Source organism: Esox lucius, chromosome 3 (assembly GCF_011004845.1).
Source record: "Esox lucius isolate fEsoLuc1 chromosome 3, fEsoLuc1.pri, whole genome shotgun sequence".
In the NCBI taxonomy this organism is placed as follows: domain Eukaryota; kingdom Metazoa; phylum Chordata; class Actinopteri; order Esociformes; family Esocidae; genus Esox; species Esox lucius.
The window spans coordinates 14,386,621-14,404,197 of NC_047571.1; the positions used below are offsets into that span (position 1 = coordinate 14,386,621).

General features: G+C 43.1%; 1 protein-coding gene across 7 annotated transcripts in view; it reads left to right on the forward strand.

Moving 5' to 3' along the window:
• LOC105018940 (laminin subunit alpha-3) overlaps positions 1-17,577 on the forward strand; it is a 74,621-nt gene that overhangs the window by 24,955 nt on the left and 32,089 nt on the right. For 4 of the 7 annotated variants that reach the window (XM_010884765.4, XM_020045372.3, XM_010884782.3 and 1 more), the window contains 20 exons: positions 1,281-1,412; positions 4,660-4,704; positions 6,537-6,671; positions 7,276-7,410; positions 8,685-8,819; positions 9,279-9,413; positions 9,531-9,671; positions 10,740-10,877; positions 11,290-11,348; positions 12,144-12,243; positions 13,700-13,752; positions 13,851-13,956; positions 14,255-14,354; positions 14,567-14,723; positions 15,145-15,313; positions 16,157-16,299; positions 16,513-16,616; positions 16,815-16,947; positions 17,064-17,227; positions 17,408-17,516. In XM_010884765.4, coding sequence (XP_010883067.2) covers positions 1,281-1,412; positions 4,660-4,704; positions 6,537-6,671; positions 7,276-7,410; positions 8,685-8,819; positions 9,279-9,413; positions 9,531-9,671; positions 10,740-10,877; positions 11,290-11,348; positions 12,144-12,243; positions 13,700-13,752; positions 13,851-13,956; positions 14,255-14,354; positions 14,567-14,723; positions 15,145-15,313; positions 16,157-16,299; positions 16,513-16,616; positions 16,815-16,947; positions 17,064-17,227; positions 17,408-17,516 — 2,393 coding nt within the window. Of the gene's footprint in view, positions 1-1,280; positions 1,413-4,659; positions 4,705-6,536; positions 6,672-7,275; positions 7,411-8,684; positions 8,820-9,278; positions 9,414-9,530; positions 9,672-10,739; positions 10,878-11,289; positions 11,349-12,143; positions 12,244-13,699; positions 13,753-13,850; positions 13,957-14,254; positions 14,355-14,566; positions 14,724-15,144; positions 15,314-15,600; positions 15,734-16,156; positions 16,300-16,512; positions 16,617-16,814; positions 16,948-17,063; positions 17,228-17,407; positions 17,517-17,577 lie in introns of all 7 variants that reach the window. The other 3 variants (XM_020045373.3, XM_020045374.3, XM_020045375.3) reach the window with 3 other exon arrangements.

Consider the following 17,577-nt stretch of genomic DNA (forward strand, 5'->3'; position numbering starts at 1 on the left):
GACCAGATGGACAAGGACAGGGAAACACGGGGGAGGAGGAGGTGTCAGCACAGTGGCAGCTGAAATCGTCAGGTATCGTCTCGATTTGCAACACAACCAGGAAGACTTGGAACAATTTTTTTTTGTTCTAGTTAGGATTCTAGCAGCCGTGTGCAGCACTAATTGAAGTTTATTTATAGATTTTTCAGGATAACCGGAAAGAAGTGCATTGCAGTAATATAGTCTAGAAGTAACAAAAGCCTGGATTCATTTTTCTGCATCAGATTTGATAGAAAGTTTTTGATTTTTGCAATGTTTCGAAGATGAAAATAAGCAACTCTTGAGACATATTTTATATGTTAATCAAAGGAGAGGTCAGAGTCAAGGGTAACGCCGAAGTTTCATACAGTTTTTTGGGAAATGACCATGCAGTCATCGAGGTTGACAATGAGATCTGCCAACAAAGCTCTTTGTTTCTTGGGTCCTAAAACGAGCATTTCTGTTTTTCTTGAGTTTAAAAGCAAGAAATTATCTGTTATCCACTTACTAATATCTGAAGCGCATGCTTCCAAAGTAGCACATTTTGGGGCTTCTCCATGCTTCATTGAAATATATAACTGTGAAAATCTACTGTGAAAATGGACATTGTGATTCCGGATTACGTCACCCAGAGGCAGCTTATATAGTGAGAAAAATAATGGGCCCAGAACCGAGCCTTGAGGAACACCAAAACATGCCTTTGACTTGTCAAAGGATACGCCATCCACTCATACGAACTGACATCTTTCAGATAAAGCTGTTTCATTGATATTTGGTTTACAATTAGTTAATGATGAGCTAGGTGTAGCTTGACTCCTGACCTGTGACTGATCCATGGCTAAAAAAAGAACACAGACTTGGCCACTGATTCTTTGGTCTCGTTTGTGACACTTACACACACACAACCACACACACAACCACTGTAGCACCCGCCGCTTGTATAGTTGCTAAATTGGCACCACACTTGTTTACATTGCTAGCGTTGTACATCGTTGTTCCTCATAAATAGCTGCCAGTAGTGTTTGCGATTTTAAGGTGATGGAATGAAAATGATTGCCCTCAGCGCTTTGAAAAGACAAGTGAAGCCACATACTCATTTAAGTGAGCTTAACAGCAATAGGTGTTGACTTGGAAAAAACATGGACAGCAAAATCTTGTTAGTGTCATCTGTGTCTCCTTTGATTTTTCTACCAATCATGAGCAGAATCCCAGAATTGTCCTCATGATTGGATTTTGATGTGCTTCTTTTCATGTGTCTGCAGCCTGCAGGTGTAGTGCTTGGGCTACCTCCGGCTGTGAGATGGGGACGGGTCGCTGCTTGTGCCGGCCGGAATTCACCGGAAACAACTGTGAACGCTGTGCGGATGGTTACTATGGCTACCCACAGTGCATTAGTGCGTACCATTTTCAACTTTTTAGGAATACGCATAAATGACTTGTATGAAGTTATTATTATGGATGGGAGATCTCCTTTGAACAAATAATTTAAAGAACTAACAAAACACTGAAGAAATTAGTGGAGGAAATGACTAAACTAATGAATTAATGAATGAGGTATTACTGGTTTCATGTCTACTTTTAGACAAAGAGTTAGTTAGGAACTCCTCCAGAGGCTCTTTACTGAGGTCCTGATTCTGACCTCAGATAAAGCATATGTGTACAGTACAGTAAGAGCCAAGGGTGTAGCAAGGTGCTAGGATGTAATTGACCTATTAGTCTTGGATAGTCATACCTCCAACTTCACGCCTGGTCTTGTCACACTTTGGTTTTTGACCAGGTTACATTCCTATATAAGTTCTTCATTGCATGCAAAACCTGATGTTGGATTATTCAATGTTTGAGGAGTTTTTCTTTTGTGTTTCCTTTGTTTGCTTGTGAAACAGGTTTTTCTCTGAAATACTGCTTTAACAGACTGTCCCCTCAGAGTTAATTATAAACCATTCGGTGACCACAGTCTGTCAGACCTTTACCTAGGCATGTCAACGCAGACACTTGACACATCCTGTAGGTTTTTAGGTTGAGGTTATTTTTCTTCTCAAACTTCGATTATAGGACTCACGAGAGTGTCGGTGTGGGACATTGCAGATGGTCATGTGTCAACTGTCTTTATCCAGAAAATTCCTCATGCTACTTCTGGTGTCACACCGAGAGTAATGACTGACAGGTCCTTACATTAGGGCGTCGCCAGATTGACTTGTCATATCAATCACTATGTGTCACAAACAATGTGTATACCTGTGCCAAACTCCCTCTCAGAATGTCTACTTTCTGAAATGCTTAGAATTCATTTTGGGGAGCAGTTAAGAGATGTTATAAATTTGCTGTTTTAATGATGACGTCTCAAAGGGGTCCTTTGTCATTCCCCACTGTTTACTAACATTCTGAATCTGGAATCGGTTTCACTGGTGTTCTCTGAGACAAGCCCATCCCATAGAAAACTGAATCCTGCTGTCATCCCGACTGCCCTCCTCAACTCCATGTACAGTATCTCTCAAAAGCGAGTACACCCCTCACATTTTTGCAAATATTTGGTTATATCTTTTCATCTGACTGAAGAAATGACACTTTGCTACAATGTAAAGTAGTGAGTGTACATCTTGTATAACAGTGTAAATTTGTTGTACCCTCAAAATAACTCAACACACAGCCATTAATGTCTAAACCGCTGGCAACAAAAGTGAGTACACCCCTTAGTGAAAATGTTCAAATTGGGCCCAATTAGCCATTTTCCCTCCAGGTGTCATGTGACTCGTTAGTGTTACAAGGTCTCAGGTGTGAATGGGGAGCAGGTGTGTTACATTTGGTGTTATCACTCTCACACTCCCTCATACTGGTCACTGGAAGTTCAACATGGCACCTCATGGCAAAGAACTCTCTGAGGATCTGGAAAAAAATATTTTTGCTCTACATAAAAATGGCCTAGGTTATAAGAAGATTGCCAAGACCCTGAAACTGAGCTGCAGCACGGTGGCCAAGACCATACAGTGGTTTAACAGGAAAGGTTCCACTCAGAACAGGCCTCGCCATGGTCGACCAAAGAAGTTGAGTGCACGTGCTCAGCGTCATATCCAGAAGTTTTCTTTGGGAAATAGACATATGAGTGCTGCCAGCATTGCTGCAGAGGTTGAAGGGGTGGGGGGCGGGGGTCAGCCTGTCAGTGCTCATACGCCACACACTGCATCAAATGTGTCTGCATGGCTGTCGTCCCAGAAGGAAGCCTCTTCAAATGATGATGCACAAGAAAGTCCACTGAAGTTTGCTGAAGACAAGCAGACTAAGGACATGGATTTCTGGAACCATGTCCTGTGGTCTGATGAGACCAAGATAAACATATTTGGTTCAGATGGTGTCAAGCGTGTGTGGTGGCAACCAGGTGAGGAGTACAAAGACAAGTGTGTCTTGCCTACAGTCAAGCATGGTGGTGGGAGTGTCATGGTCTGGGGCTGCATGAGTGCTCCCGGTACTGGGGAGCTGCAGTTCATTGAGGGAACCATGAATGCCAACATGTAGTGTGACATATTGAAGCAGAGCAATATTCCAACATGATAACGACCCCAAACACACCTCCAAGACGACCACTGCCTTGCTAAAGAAGCTGAGGGTAAAGGTGATGGACTGGCCAAGCATGTCTCCAGACCTAAACCCTATTGAGCATCTGTGGGGCATCCTCAAACAGAAGGTGGAGGAGCGTGAAGTCTCTAACATCCACCAGCTCCGTGATGTCTTCATGGAGGAGTGGAAGAGGACTCCAGTGGCAACCTGTGAAGCTCTGGTGAACTCCATGCCAAGAGGGTTAAGGCAGTGCTGGAAAATAATGGTGGCCACACAAAATATTGACCCTTTGGACCCAGTTTGGACTTTTTCACTTAGGGGTGTACTCACAGTTTAGACATTAATGGCTATGTGTTTTGTTATTTTGAGGAGACAGCAAATTTACACTATGACTACTTTACATTGTAGCAAAGTGTCATTTCTTCAGTGTTGTTACATGAAAAGATATAATCAAATATTTACAAAAATGTGAGGGGTCTACTCACTTTTGTGAGATACTGTAATGTATGTTGTCTGCAGCAAAAAACTAAAATAATGCTGAATGCACATCTTAATTGCTTGTTGATTTAATTATGGTCGACCCAAGTCAATAACTACAGTTTTCATGTGAAGTTTAATACTGAGATTTTATACAGAAAGTGTAATGTGAGAGTAATTAGACCCAGGTTATGAGTGTTCACTTTTTATATAAACAGAAGATTTATATAAAAAGGGGAATGCTTTTTATTTATATAAAAAGGGTATATTATATTTTTTACGGGATGTGATTATTAATAGCAAGTCTCTTGGAAGCTGAGCGCTTCAAGAGCAGTCTGAACTTTTAGACAGACTACGTGGAAATAATTTAATCAGGTTGTGATCTTCCTGGGGCAGACTGCTATACATCAATACAATATTTATTAACCAATAGGTTTTCTTTTCAGTCTAATCTAAAACCTCATTAAGACACCTTTAGGGAAACTCTGGAAAATGTAGCGATCAGGTTCTCAGGCAAATGTTACCCTGGTTTGTCTTTTCCTAGGGTTTTCCATGCAATGTTTTTCCCACTAGATTTTCATGGTGTTGAAATAAATCTTTCTTTTTAATCAGGAATCTACCAGCCCACCACCAAGTCACCTGCAGGTGATATCATGGGTAAGAGCTGCTTTATTGGGTACATAATCTAATATACCTTTCATAACAATACAAAATATGGCGCGTATGCCACGTACATACGGTAAACTACCAATATTCCCTTGTTAGGTCTTATCGCTCTAATTAAGGTCTTGTTTCTCTCATCATATGAAGGATAGATTGAATGACTGTCGCCTGCTTTGTAGTCTCCTAGATGTCACCTTATGATGATATCACTATACTCGTTGATGCCTATACATACAATGTATTGAAATTCCCATGATTCCATATGTATTGCGATTCGATATTTTGATTGGGATTCAAATTTGCTGCCGAGGCAAGAGATGGTACGGATGGTCACTGCCTCTGTTGTCCTTTTTCTGTCATGGAGCAGGTCCTGTCATAATGGCTCTTCTGCTGCTCTTGAGAAAATGTGTCCCTTAACTTTATGCGGTCCAGGAATATAATGAAGCTGACCTAGTGCCTGACGGCCACACAGAGGAAATATTGTGGGACTCAAGATTGCGGTTTAACTGTTTGTTGCTAACAACTAAAACTGTGGACCTAAAAATATAATTTAGAATAATCAAACCTAGACACTCGCTGCCTCTCTCTCCACTGTGCCTATTTGCCCTGCCAGGTCTTTTGGACCACCCACTTTTTTATTGTGAGTGTGATTACACTAATTAGAGCTCTTCTTAGGTTGACATTTCTGTATTGTAAATTTTTTATTCTAATGTATTTAGATACTGGATTTTTTATTTCCATGAGCTGTAAGTCGTAATCATCAAGATTTCAACAAAAAAGTATTGAAATGTTTCACTTTATGTGTAATGAGTCTAGAATATGTGAAGGTGTCACTTTTTGACTTGAATTACAGAAAATAAATTATTTTCTTCAATATTCAATTTTTTAGATGTACCTGTACATAAACTGGGTGGTTTGAAAGCTGACTGGCTAATACTGCTCTAATTGCATTGGGGTCCAGTTTATAACAGCAATAAGGCATCTTGGGGGGTTTGTGATATATTGCCCATTTACTACGGCTAAGCGCTGTGTCCAGAACAGCTCTTTGCCATACCACACCCCTTCTTGCTTTATTGCTTTAACTTTGCAATGTTAGTCTTCCCTGGTTGTAGCCAGCCTTTCTACCCATGATGCCATGAGAATGGGATGCCTGAGATGGTCCTGGGAGTGACTTACAAACATTCTATTAATAGCTGTGATACACTCCCTAATTCCATCTTCGTTTTCTCCCTTGATGGAACCAGCTCAGAGGAAAAAAGATAAAAAAAGATTGTGTTTTTTATTAGAAACTATATTTTATCATTTTGTCTGGGAAAGTGTGCACTAACCATTCTGGTTTTTTGAATGAGAAGGAATTTAATCATACACTTTCTTAGGGCTATTTGTTATGGTAAGGAGCAAGCTGCCAAAGGGCTAAAAAACAATGGAGATGTGGTTGAAATGAGATGCATTGGTCATTTCCTGTTGCTGCTTTTAAAATGTGCCAAAGAAGGCCACTGTGCCAAATGCAAAGGCCATGGGAAATACTGTGACTTCTGAATGTATTATATGACCCTGAACATTTATGTGTTGAAATGTGAGATAAAAGGTATATCTTCTGATAGTTGTATATTTGTTTGTGTGTTTGAGAATGTGTGTTTTCTGACATTAGATATTTTTCATGTGTTCAGAGTTTCTTCTGACATTAGATTTTGTATGTATTTTCTTTGTGTGTGTGTATTTGTGTGTGTGTGTTTGTGTGTCTTCTGACAGTAGTATGTTTTTGATGTGTGTTCAGAGTTTTTGTGTCTTCTGAGAGCATTATGTTTTTTTATGTGTGTGTTCAGAGTGTGTGTGTGACCGCAGTGGATCAATGCCTGAGGTGTGTGATGCGTTGGGGAACTGCATCTGTCGTTATGGTGTGGAGGGCAAACGATGTGATCGCTGTCAACCAGGATACCACTCTTTTCCTTATTGCCAAGGTGAGGCATCTTTCCTTCTTTTCAAACCACATCTCAAATCTTAATGGTTTATTCTCAAAACATTAGTAATTTTTTCACACCATAGCATGGCCCCATAAATGGTGAAGTTGCGTGAAAATCGATTTTGAGATATGTGTATGTTTGCATTCAATGAGTGTGTGTCTTTTGACAGTAGTATTATTTATGTGTATGTGTGTGTTCAGCGTTTATGTGTCTTCTGATGGTGTTAAGTTTTTTTATCTATGTGCTGAGAGTGTTTGTGTCTTCTGACAGTAGTATGTTTTTAATGTGTGTGTTCAGAGTGTTTGTGTTTTCTGACTATAGTATGTTTTTATGAGTGTGTTCAGAGTGTTTCTGTCTTCTGACATAAGATGTTTTATGTATTCAGAGTGTTCCTTCTGACAGCATTATGTTTTTTTTGTGTGTTTGTTCAGTGTTCCTTCTGACAGTAGTATTTTCATGTGTGTGTTCAGAGTGTGTGTGTCTTCGGACAGCATTATAATCTTATATGTGTGAGTTCAGAGTGTTTGTGTCTTCTGACATTAAATGTTTTATGTATTCAGAGTATTCCTTCTGACAGTAGTATATTTATGTGTGTGTTCAGAGTGTGTGTGTGACCGCAGTGGATCAACGCCCGAGGTGTGTGATGCATTGGGGAACTGCATCTGTCGTTATGGTGTGGAGGGAGAACTATGTGATCGCTGTCAACCAGGATACCACTCTTTTCCTTACTGCCAAGGTGAGACATTTATCCCTTTTATCAAACCACACCACCAATAAATCCAGAAGGTTAATCATCAAAACTTTAATATTTTTTAAATAAGTGCCTGATTAGGGGGTTGCAATGAAACAATGGGGTGCAACTGGCTTTGAGGACCAGAGTTGAATTCCCCTGTTGTAGGCCTTGTAATCTGTTGTAGGCCTGTTGTCAGCCTTGTAATCTGTAATCTGTAATCGATTTTCACGCAACTTCACCATTTATGGGGCCATGCTATGGTGTGAAAAAATTACTAATGTAGGCCTGTTGTCAGCCTTGTAATCTGTTGTAGGCCTGTTGTCAGCCTTGTAATCTGTTGTAGGCCTGTTGTCAGCCTTGTAATCTGTTGTAGGCCTGTTGTCAGCCTTGTAATCTGTTGTAGGCCTGTTGTCAGCCTTGTAATCACTTGGCGTTGGTCTTCCCTCCAGTCATTTACCTCATGCTGTGCTCACGCCGTATGTTGTTGACCACCTTTGGTTAGTTCTTAGCCTTTAGCGATCGGCCTTGTTCAATCGGTAGACGCTAATCGCAACCTTTGAGCCTATCCGAAAACGAGAGAAGAAACCAGGAGTAAAAGTCAACAAGGGCGGGGGAGTTTGTATTTCTTGTGAGTGGACGAAACCTTTAAAATAGTTTTCGCTACTGAGAACAGCCAGTGTGAATGCGATGATTGCTAATTGGGGCTCGTCTAGAGTCTTGAGTGCAAACCAACCACCTCTATATGCAAAACCCTTACCTCAAGTGGTCACTAGAGTGCGAACAGGCACGGCAAACAAATAAGATTACTAACAACCCGACCAGGATGGTGCTGGCGAATTGTTCTGCCATTTGTTCTGCCTGGGCTAATTTTCCTGTAGGATTTGAACCCTGGTCTCACAAGAATGCAACTGGGAAGCAATGACTTTATCACTGCATCATTCAAGGGCCACTTAAATGTTTGCACTTGTTTTTAAACCAGAAAATGACCCCATCAAAATCAATTTTGTGTCATTGTTGAATTGTAAGATAAAATAAGTGTTTATCCATGTGTCCGAGTGTTTGTGTCTTCAGACAGTAGATTTTGTATGTGTGTGTTCAGACTGTTTGTGTCTTCTGACATTAGATGTTTTATGTATTCAGGGTGTTCCTTCAGACAGTAGTAATTTTATGTGTGTGTTCAGAGTGTGTGCGTCTTCAGACAGTAGTACGTTTTTGATGTGTGTCCCCAAGTGTTTGTGACTTCTGACAGCATTATGTTTTTTTATGTGTGTGTTCAGAATGTGTGTGTGACCGCAGTGGCTCAGTGCCCGAGGTGTGTGATGCGTTGGGGAACTGCATCTGTCGTTATGGTGTGGAGGGCAAACGATGTGATCGCTGTCAACCAGGATACCACTCTTTTCCTTACTGCCAAGGTGAGGCATCTTTCCCACTTCCCACTAGATTTATTTACGCCAAAACATTACCCCATAAAGGTTGATTCAAAACCGATTGTATCATTATTGAAATGTGAGATAGAATAAGGTGTATCTTCTGAAATTAGATATTTTTTTGTGTGCTGAGCGTGAGTGTCTTCTGACATTAGTATTAGTTTATGTGTGTTTTTAGAATGTGTGTACTTTGACATTAGTTTTTTTTAAATGTGTATGTTTAGAGTGTGTGTGTGTGTGTGTTCTGACATAAAAAAAATAATTATTTGTGTGTTCAGAGTTTTTTCAGACATTAGATTTTGTTTTGTGTGTGTGTTCAGAGTGTTTGTGTCTTCTGACATTAGATGTTTTATGTACTCAGAGTATTCCTTCTGACAGTAGTATTTTTTGTGTGTTCAGAGTTTTTGTGTCTTTTGACTGTAATATTTTTATGTGTGTGTTCAGAGTGTGTGTGTGACCGCAGTGGCTCAGTGCCCGAGGTGTGTGATGCGTTGGGGAACTGCATCTGTCGTGATGGTGTGGAGGGCAAACGATGTGATCGCTGTCAACCAGGACACCACTCTTTTCCTTACTGCCAAGGTGAGGCATCTTTCCCTTTTAACAAGCCACACCTCAAATGTAAATGGTTTATCTCCAAGTTGTATGAAAACAATTTTGTTTTGCTGTTGACATAAATACATTTATATATTTCTACAGTGACAACGTGTCGTTGTGAAGGTGCAGGGGTGACTGACAGACTCTGCGGGCCAAATGGAAAGTGTCTTTGCCATGCTAACTACATGGGTCTGCAATGCGACCAGTGTGCCCCTGGTTACTATGGATACCCAGACTGCGTTTGTAAGTTTTTTACCTCCTCCCAGGATGTAGTCACTAATTCACATACAGTGACCTTTCCGTGAACGTGCTGAAATCCAATATTTGTAGTAATAATATTGTCTTTGGGTGCCTGTTTCAAAAGGATAGACTGCCACTACAATGATAAAAGGAAGAACTGCCACCATATTTTCTTTTTACATTGTATTGTTCATCAATGCTGACATTAGGCTATTGCGGAATCACATCCGTCTGTTGTGAACTGAATGGATATTAAAATGTGATAGGAACATGTTTGTCATTGCACGTTTTTCCTTTATTCAATCTTTCCATTACCTTATGAATAGTATGCCCAACACTGTCATTCATACCGATTTACCCCATAGAACAGGAGTTGGCAGCAACTGGCCCGTGGACCAGGACTATGCTGCAAGTTTTTGTAGCCCCTCCCAAAAGCTTTTTTTCTCTTAAAATGTCCACCCTCCACCCCTCCGAGCCTGGTTCCTCTCTAGGTTTCTTCCTAAATTTTGGCCCCTTTTAGGGAGTTTTTCATAGCCACTGTGCATCAACCCTGTTGTTGTTTGCTCTTTGGGATTTCAGGCAGGGTGTTTTGTAAAATCACTTTGTGACAACGGCTGATGTAAAAAGGGCATTACAAATAAATTGGATTGATTGATTTATTTATTTGGATTATTAATTATTTTTTAATTGATAAAAAATCGACTGTGAGGTAGGAATGCTACAACATTATAATTGAACATGTGAAAACATTTTCAATTGAGGGCACAAGTAGTCGAACAAATGAAGAAAATGTGTGTTTTGTGATTGTGTCTTAATGTAATCAAGGTGTACAATGATATTTTCAAATGCAGTCAGTACCTCAACAAAACTCTGCTGTCAGTTTATTTTCTATTTACCTGTGGCTATCTGAACAGCACTATGTTCAAAAGACTCATTGAAACTCGGGCTCACTCCAGTATTTAATGGATACACTTCATATACTGTAACATGGCCTGTTAGAGGCATTGGATGTAAACCATGTCATTCTCACATGAGACATCTCACAGTCCCTCTCCATGTCTCTCTCCCCAGCCTGTGAGTGTTCAGAGCAGGGTTCCTACGAGTCCAAATGTGCCCCAGTGTCGGGCCAGTGTCTTTGTCGACCTGGGGCGGTGGGCCGGCGGTGTGACCGCTGTATCGGGTCGGACCATCTCTTCCCCCTCTGTTTAGGTGACATCCACCTTTCCTTTCATAAAAAACACAGGATATGGTATATGTGGTGGAAGCTTGGTTCTCCCCCGCAAGAGATTCAATGGTTGTGTTTCACGTCGGGGTTTGAACAAATATTACATTCAATCTTAGTGTGGCTTATTCAAGTGTCTATATTGTGTATTCAGGGCTGTTGGTGACTCTACTTCAGTTCGTCCTGGTAGGACCTTGCTAACATAGAACAAATGATGTGTAGCCTTCTGGATCAAGCTGTCTGTACTCCACATACAATAGTTTAAGTTAACGGTTTTCTAGACACGTTTGTGAGTGTACCGTTATGACGTTGGCATGGTCATTTGTAAGTTTGATTCCCTGTTGTTCTCTGATATAGAGCAATCTCCTATATATCACCCCATGATATTCTGTTTTCCAGCCTCCATCCGAAAGTGTAACCAAGCCGGGTCAGAGGTCACCAGCCTAGATCCACAAACGGTATAAAATCTGTTCCTCCCACCACATGGCTGACTGACAAATCTATACAGTGATGACATTTACCCCCCCCCCCCAACATGGCAGACTTAACCTCTTTCATCTTCATAGTTTTATTAGGTTTGGTCATGGGAGTATTTGTAGTCGTAAAACATGGTCTAATTATCCTTGGGTGATTTGTACATTTTTATCTATTCACATTCCTGTCTGAGAGCAGGATTACCAAACCCTGGATCCTGTCGTGTTTTCAAGGAAGTGTTTTTTTTATGATCCGCTGGAAGTGAGAATTTACTGCAATCAAAAGAGGAAAAGTCATTTCCTTCCATTTCACAGAGGAAAACAAACATCATACAGCATGCATTAATGCGCCAAACAGGCAGGATGTCCAGAAGCTCATTTGATTTTTTTCGTCCTTGGGTGTTTTGGAAATGAAACGTCACTACTGTTGTGAATAGCTGTTGAAATACTCTGAACAATTGGAATGAAACTGGCACTTGATTTGGTTTGCAGTGCCGACTCTAGCCTTTTGGGGGCCCTATGCAAAATTTAATTTGGGGGCCCCCCCAGTGGTTGTGATCGCCATGCAGGAAAGTGAAATAGCCCTGTCAAAACAGCTTGAGAAAGCATAAAGCACAAGCATCACCCATGGACAGGATGATAGCCTTCTATCGTGCCAATGCTGTCAGCTACTTGTAAATCATTCCAAGCGTGGTAACAGCTCAAAACATAGGGACTTTTGGGAATAGGGAATAACTTCACTTACATTTCAGCTAACATCCGTCTGTCTGTCTAACACAGGGTTCCTGTAGCTGCCTGCCCAACGTGCAAGGGGTTCTGTGTGACATATGTAGACCTCTTTACTGGAACCTGGCCATTGAAAACCCCCGTGGCTGTATAGGTAGGTGACCTCCATATGACCTACTGAAGACTTGTATGTGTTGCAACCAATACATCTTGACCTTCACTGTCCTCAATATGGGTGAGCCTTTTTTAGAAGCCTTCTTGGTGAATCTGACTAGTGCTAGCCCTGTTTAGCCAAATTATTTGTTGTTTGGCTCTTTGTTGACCAAAAGAAATTCCATAATACCATTCAGAATCACTTGTTTATCCAACACTCATCAATATGTTTGCTTCGAATTGTTTAATTTGGCATACCTGGAAATTGCTTTGGGATTTCTTTGATCTGGCTAGCATTGCACACCTCTGTATGGAAAGCGTGGCATCAGCAGTCATTTCAGCGGCTGTATTAAATAACTGGTCTCTATCTGAGTAGGTGCTGACATCAGAGACCACTCTAATTCTACCCAGGTGACATGATGACAATGGTCCTGTCAGCAACATTCATCTGTCTTGTCTCTCGCATGGAGGTTTTGGAAAAGAGCATGTTAACTCGGATCCCAGGGGAATGTCTGCTTCTCTTCTCTACATTTGGCTCCTTGTTAACAGTAGTCACAAAAAGTTTTGACTCCGTCTGGTAAATTCTGTTTGCTTTTAAACAGAGTACATCTTTGCCAGGGCAAGGACAACCTCTAATTCAAGGTGGGATTTAGATATACTGTTGGTTTAGTTGTTGAGAAGGAAAATATCCAGTGCTTAAAAGATGTGCCCTAAAATCCATCCTGGTAATTCTAACATGTACAGGGATGACTCTCCTCAACCAGCCTGTGATTACCTTGTATAATTTGTCCCAAACTTTGTCCAGTTACCTGTCTAAGGTTACAGTGTTATCACCCCTGCCTGCCTTCCTGTCCATCTGCCTACTGCCAGGGGAGATATTGATGCAGGGAAGAAAAGAACAAAGAAGAGCATTTACTATTTCAGGAATGCCTGGTTATACTGTGGCTGGCAGTATCCTGAGAGTTGTCCTGTGACGATCCAAAGGGTTGGAAAGAGAGAGGGAGCACTGGCCTCTCTTTGATGTGGATACATGCAGCTCAGAAGATCACAGCTTTTGTGTTGCTGGTGTTTTTCACCCTTGAGAGTGATGGAATCCTGTAATCAGAGCCCCCCCCCCTCCGCTCTCCTTGCTTCATTTCTCTCCTCTCTGTCTCCCCCTCTTCCCTCCTGGGGACTTTCTCACTCCTCCCACTGTCTCTGTTCACATTTTTACACTGCCTCCTGCGTCGCTCATTTGTCTGTGCCTATGGCGACATTAGGGTCGTGGGTCCGATTCCCTGAGGGGACCGGTACGAAAATGAATGGGCCGACTACTTTACGGCAGCTGCTTTGGTTATGAAAATGTAGAAGACTGTCTTTTGGACAGTCTTTGATTCAGCAAATAATGTGTCCCCTTCGTTCTAATTCGTACCGTGGAGCAGATATGTACTCACTCCACATCCTCCCTCCTTCCCCAGAGTGTCAGTGTGAAGTCAAAGGGACCCTCAGTGGGTTGGGAGAGTGTCAACAGGTGAGTCCTGTTTGTTCGTAGCTCACTGCCACAGGATACGGTCCAGCGTACTATTGTAATCAGTCCCTCATTACCCTTACCATTGTGTTCTGCTATAGAAAAGTGGACAGTGTTACTGCAAACCCAACATGTGCAGTCATACCTGTGACACATGCAAGGAAGGTTTCTACCTGCTGCAGAAGAAGAACTATTTCGGTTGCCAAGGTGAGTCACCCTAAAATAAAACCCACACCAGCTTCTTATGAATACACGTTTGACGTTATCAGTTTGCCTACCGTGTGGTGAGGGAGATTAATCATCATTAGACTTGGCTGCTGATCGTGTCACAGCGGTGTGCCTTTGTCTTTTTCCATCCCACAGACAAACGCGTAGTTTAAGTATTAGTTCAATAATTAACATGTACGGTTACCCCCTCGTTCCACGGCTTAACCTTATTATCACTTGCGGTTAAGTTTTAATCAGAATGACCCCATTGACCTTCTCTACTCCTCCTCTCTGATAGGATGCCAGTGTGATGTAGGAGGGGCCGTCAACATGTGGTGTGACCAAATGTCTGGGCAGTGCCGGTGTCGAAATAATGTTGTGGGCCGCACCTGCACAGAGTACGAACTGACTAAAACTAAATGCACAATTATGTTTTACTGCTCCTCAAGTTTTAACAGGAATTTTGGAGAGTGTCGTTAATTATTTTGATGAAAGCCAAAAAAGAATGTATGGAAAATCCAAAAACCTCAGAGATTTTATCTTCTCATTTGAAGATAACTGCGTTTTTTGTGTTCTGTCTCCACCCACTCCACCTCTCTGTCATTACCAGGCCAGTCCCCAACTATTACTTCCCCAGCCTGCACCACCTGAGGTATGAGGTGGAGGATGGCATAACCCCCAATGCCAGGCCTGTACGCTTTGGCTACAACCCCCAGGAGTTCCCAGAATTCAGCTGGAGAGGTTACGCCGTTATGTCCCCGGCACAGGTAAGATCTGGGGTGATACTGATCGAAGGACCATGATGCTGTGCTTGCCTGACCTGCCTGTCATCTCTGTGATGTAGTGGCTCTTTCCTTTGGCTCCAATCCTCATTTCCTGTAAAAAAAAAAAAAAACAACACTATTATAGGAGTGTTAGATGCTGCTACAAGCATTTCTTTTATGATGGAAATGCTTGTCGGGTTCTTGGGCGAGAAGTGGTTTGTGTTGGCAGTGTTTTGCATGTTCGTGGGGAGTTAGTGGTGATAGCAGTGTGGTTGAGAATGTGTTGGAGTGGGTATTGGTTGTAGAGAAGAGGGACACTCTTTCTGTCAGTCCCAAATGACAGCCCTGTTCCCTGTCTAGTGCGCTGCTTTTGAATCAGCCTCCGGTCAAACTTCATTGAGACGCTGCCCCTGTTTCTCCCCAGCCAGAGGTGATCCTATCGCTAGCTGTGGGTTTCCCTGGCACCTTCCACATAGTGTTTCGCTACGTCACCTCTACCCCCCCCAGGCCCACACAGGGACGGCGCCAAAGGGGGCGTGTCCGAGCCAGGATCTTGGTGGTGGATGAGCCTGGTTTTCACTCTTGCTGTGACTGTAAGTGACGGGTGTTTCTGCTGGCTGGATCTACCTCAGCCTGGTGCCAGATCTGGCTGCGCTGACCTGCCTGCTCTTGCGGCCGGGGCATCAGGCTAGCTCTGCTCTGCTCTCGGGCGCCTTTTGATCAAAACACCTTCCGCCGTGGTCCTCCTCTCCTGGAGCCTCTTTTGTCTGTCTGCTTGTCTACCAGCATGGCCTACTAGTGTATTAACAGTGACAACCCCGCCCAGCACCAACCTGCACCCCCTCCATCAGCTGTGTGTATCTAACTCCTGTCCCTGCAGAGTGAAGTGAGAGTAACAGTGCATGTGGATGAGACAAGGCCGTCCTTGTTCCGACTCGTCCTGCGGTTCGCTAACCCCGACGAGGACAGCCTGACTGGTACTGTAACAGCTACCTATACGCCGGGAGGCCAAGGTAAGGCTGCCTCTCGAAGTTCGCAATCCCACTTTCGACCTTGTCACCCTACGTCTTCGGATGTTTCCTAAATGGCACACTTTTTCTGATGTACCACACTCAATAGAGGGTGCCATTTTGTACTCATCTCGACCTGTGAACAGTCCGATGCACAGAGCTGTTCAGTTAAATTAGCTTTACTTTGAGCTTTCTTGACAGTTGTCTTTCATTATTTGACAAAGTTCATTATTTGACTATCTCTGCATGGATTGCCAACGTTTTCACCCCTTGATGATATCCAACTTTAAGCTGCATAAATACTGGTAAAGCTTCACACAGTGACCGACTGCGGAATTGAGTTGTATTTAACTGAATAATGATTGGTGGATTGAATATGTATACTCATTGATTGGTTGATAGATTGATTGAATGTGTGTCCTGCAGGGGAAGGTCAGAGTGAGGAGGTGGTGTTTCCTTCTAGCTCCTCTCCTTCCTACGTCACAGTTCCTGGGGACGGCTTCGCCGACCCGTTCACGCTGACCCCTGGGAAATGGACCATTCGCATCCGGGCCCAGGGCGTTCTTCTGGTGAGGAGTCAGTGGAAATGCTTTTAAGATAGGATGGTAGTAATGATGTAGTAGTGACGAAGTAGTGTCGTAGTAGTGATGTAGTAGTGACATAGTAGTGGTGTAGTAGTGATGATGTAGTGATGTTGAAGTGATGAAGTAGTGATGTAGTAGTGATGTAGTAGTGATGAAGTAGTGAGAGAAACGTGTGTTAACGCTGCTCCCTACATCCAGGACTACTTGGTGTTGTTGCCCAGTGATTACTACGAGGCTCCCATCCTCCAGGAGAAGATCACCCAGCCCTGCACGTACACATCCGCCGCCGACAGAGACACAAAGTAATCCTAATTCCCCACAGAGCTCTTTACCATGTCGTGTTCAGCCTGTGTTCGTCTCCCTTGTGTATGTCTGCACTCTGACTGCCTGTCCGCCTCTCCCTCCCTCCCCCTTCCATCCATCCCTCCCTCCCCCCTTCCATCCATCCATCCCTCCCTCCCTCCCCCTTCCATCCGTCCCTCCCTCCCTCCGTCCCCCAGCTGTCTGCTGTATAAGCACGTGACATTGAACAGGTTCAGTTCGGTGCTGGGCACTCAGGGACAGTTGCCAAGCCCCAGGAGACGCCGGCCCACGGCGGACCACCCTGACATGGCCTCTCTCACCGGGAGACAGGTGGGAAGCAATGTCTGAGGCTCTGGCTATTCTGTGGTTTTTATGGCTGAAATATGCATGGGCCCCCAGTTAATGTAGCGTTCTGGAAGGATCTGAGCGTGCCTCTGTGTGTGTAGGACCGACTACAGCTGAGCCTGCGTGTGCCAATGCCCGGCCCCTACGTCCTGGTTCTGGAGTATGCCAGCGAGGTGGACATGGTCCAGAATGTCAACCTCATCATCACTGACCAATCAGAGAGCCGTACGCAGGCCAGAGCCAACATCTACAGCTGCCAGTACAGGTGCAATGTTTAATTTGATGTCCTTTTTCAATACAATATTGTGGTGATTGAGTGTGTAGTCAAGAAGCAGTTTTCTCAAGTCATTTGTATGTTATTTTCTGCATAATAAACCAGTTTAAATGCAGTCCTGCTGTTCTGTTGGGATCATTGAGGGTGTGAGCACAATACTTCTCCTTGCAGCTTCCTGTGTCGAGGTGTGGCGGTCGATGGAACCAATCGTCTGGCAGTGTTCCAGCTTACCCATAAGGCTGAGCTTGTTCTCCTGACCTCTACAGCTTCACTGCTGCTAGTGAGAAAGCACACATTTATTATATAACAATAAGATCCTGACGTAGACCACCGCCATATTG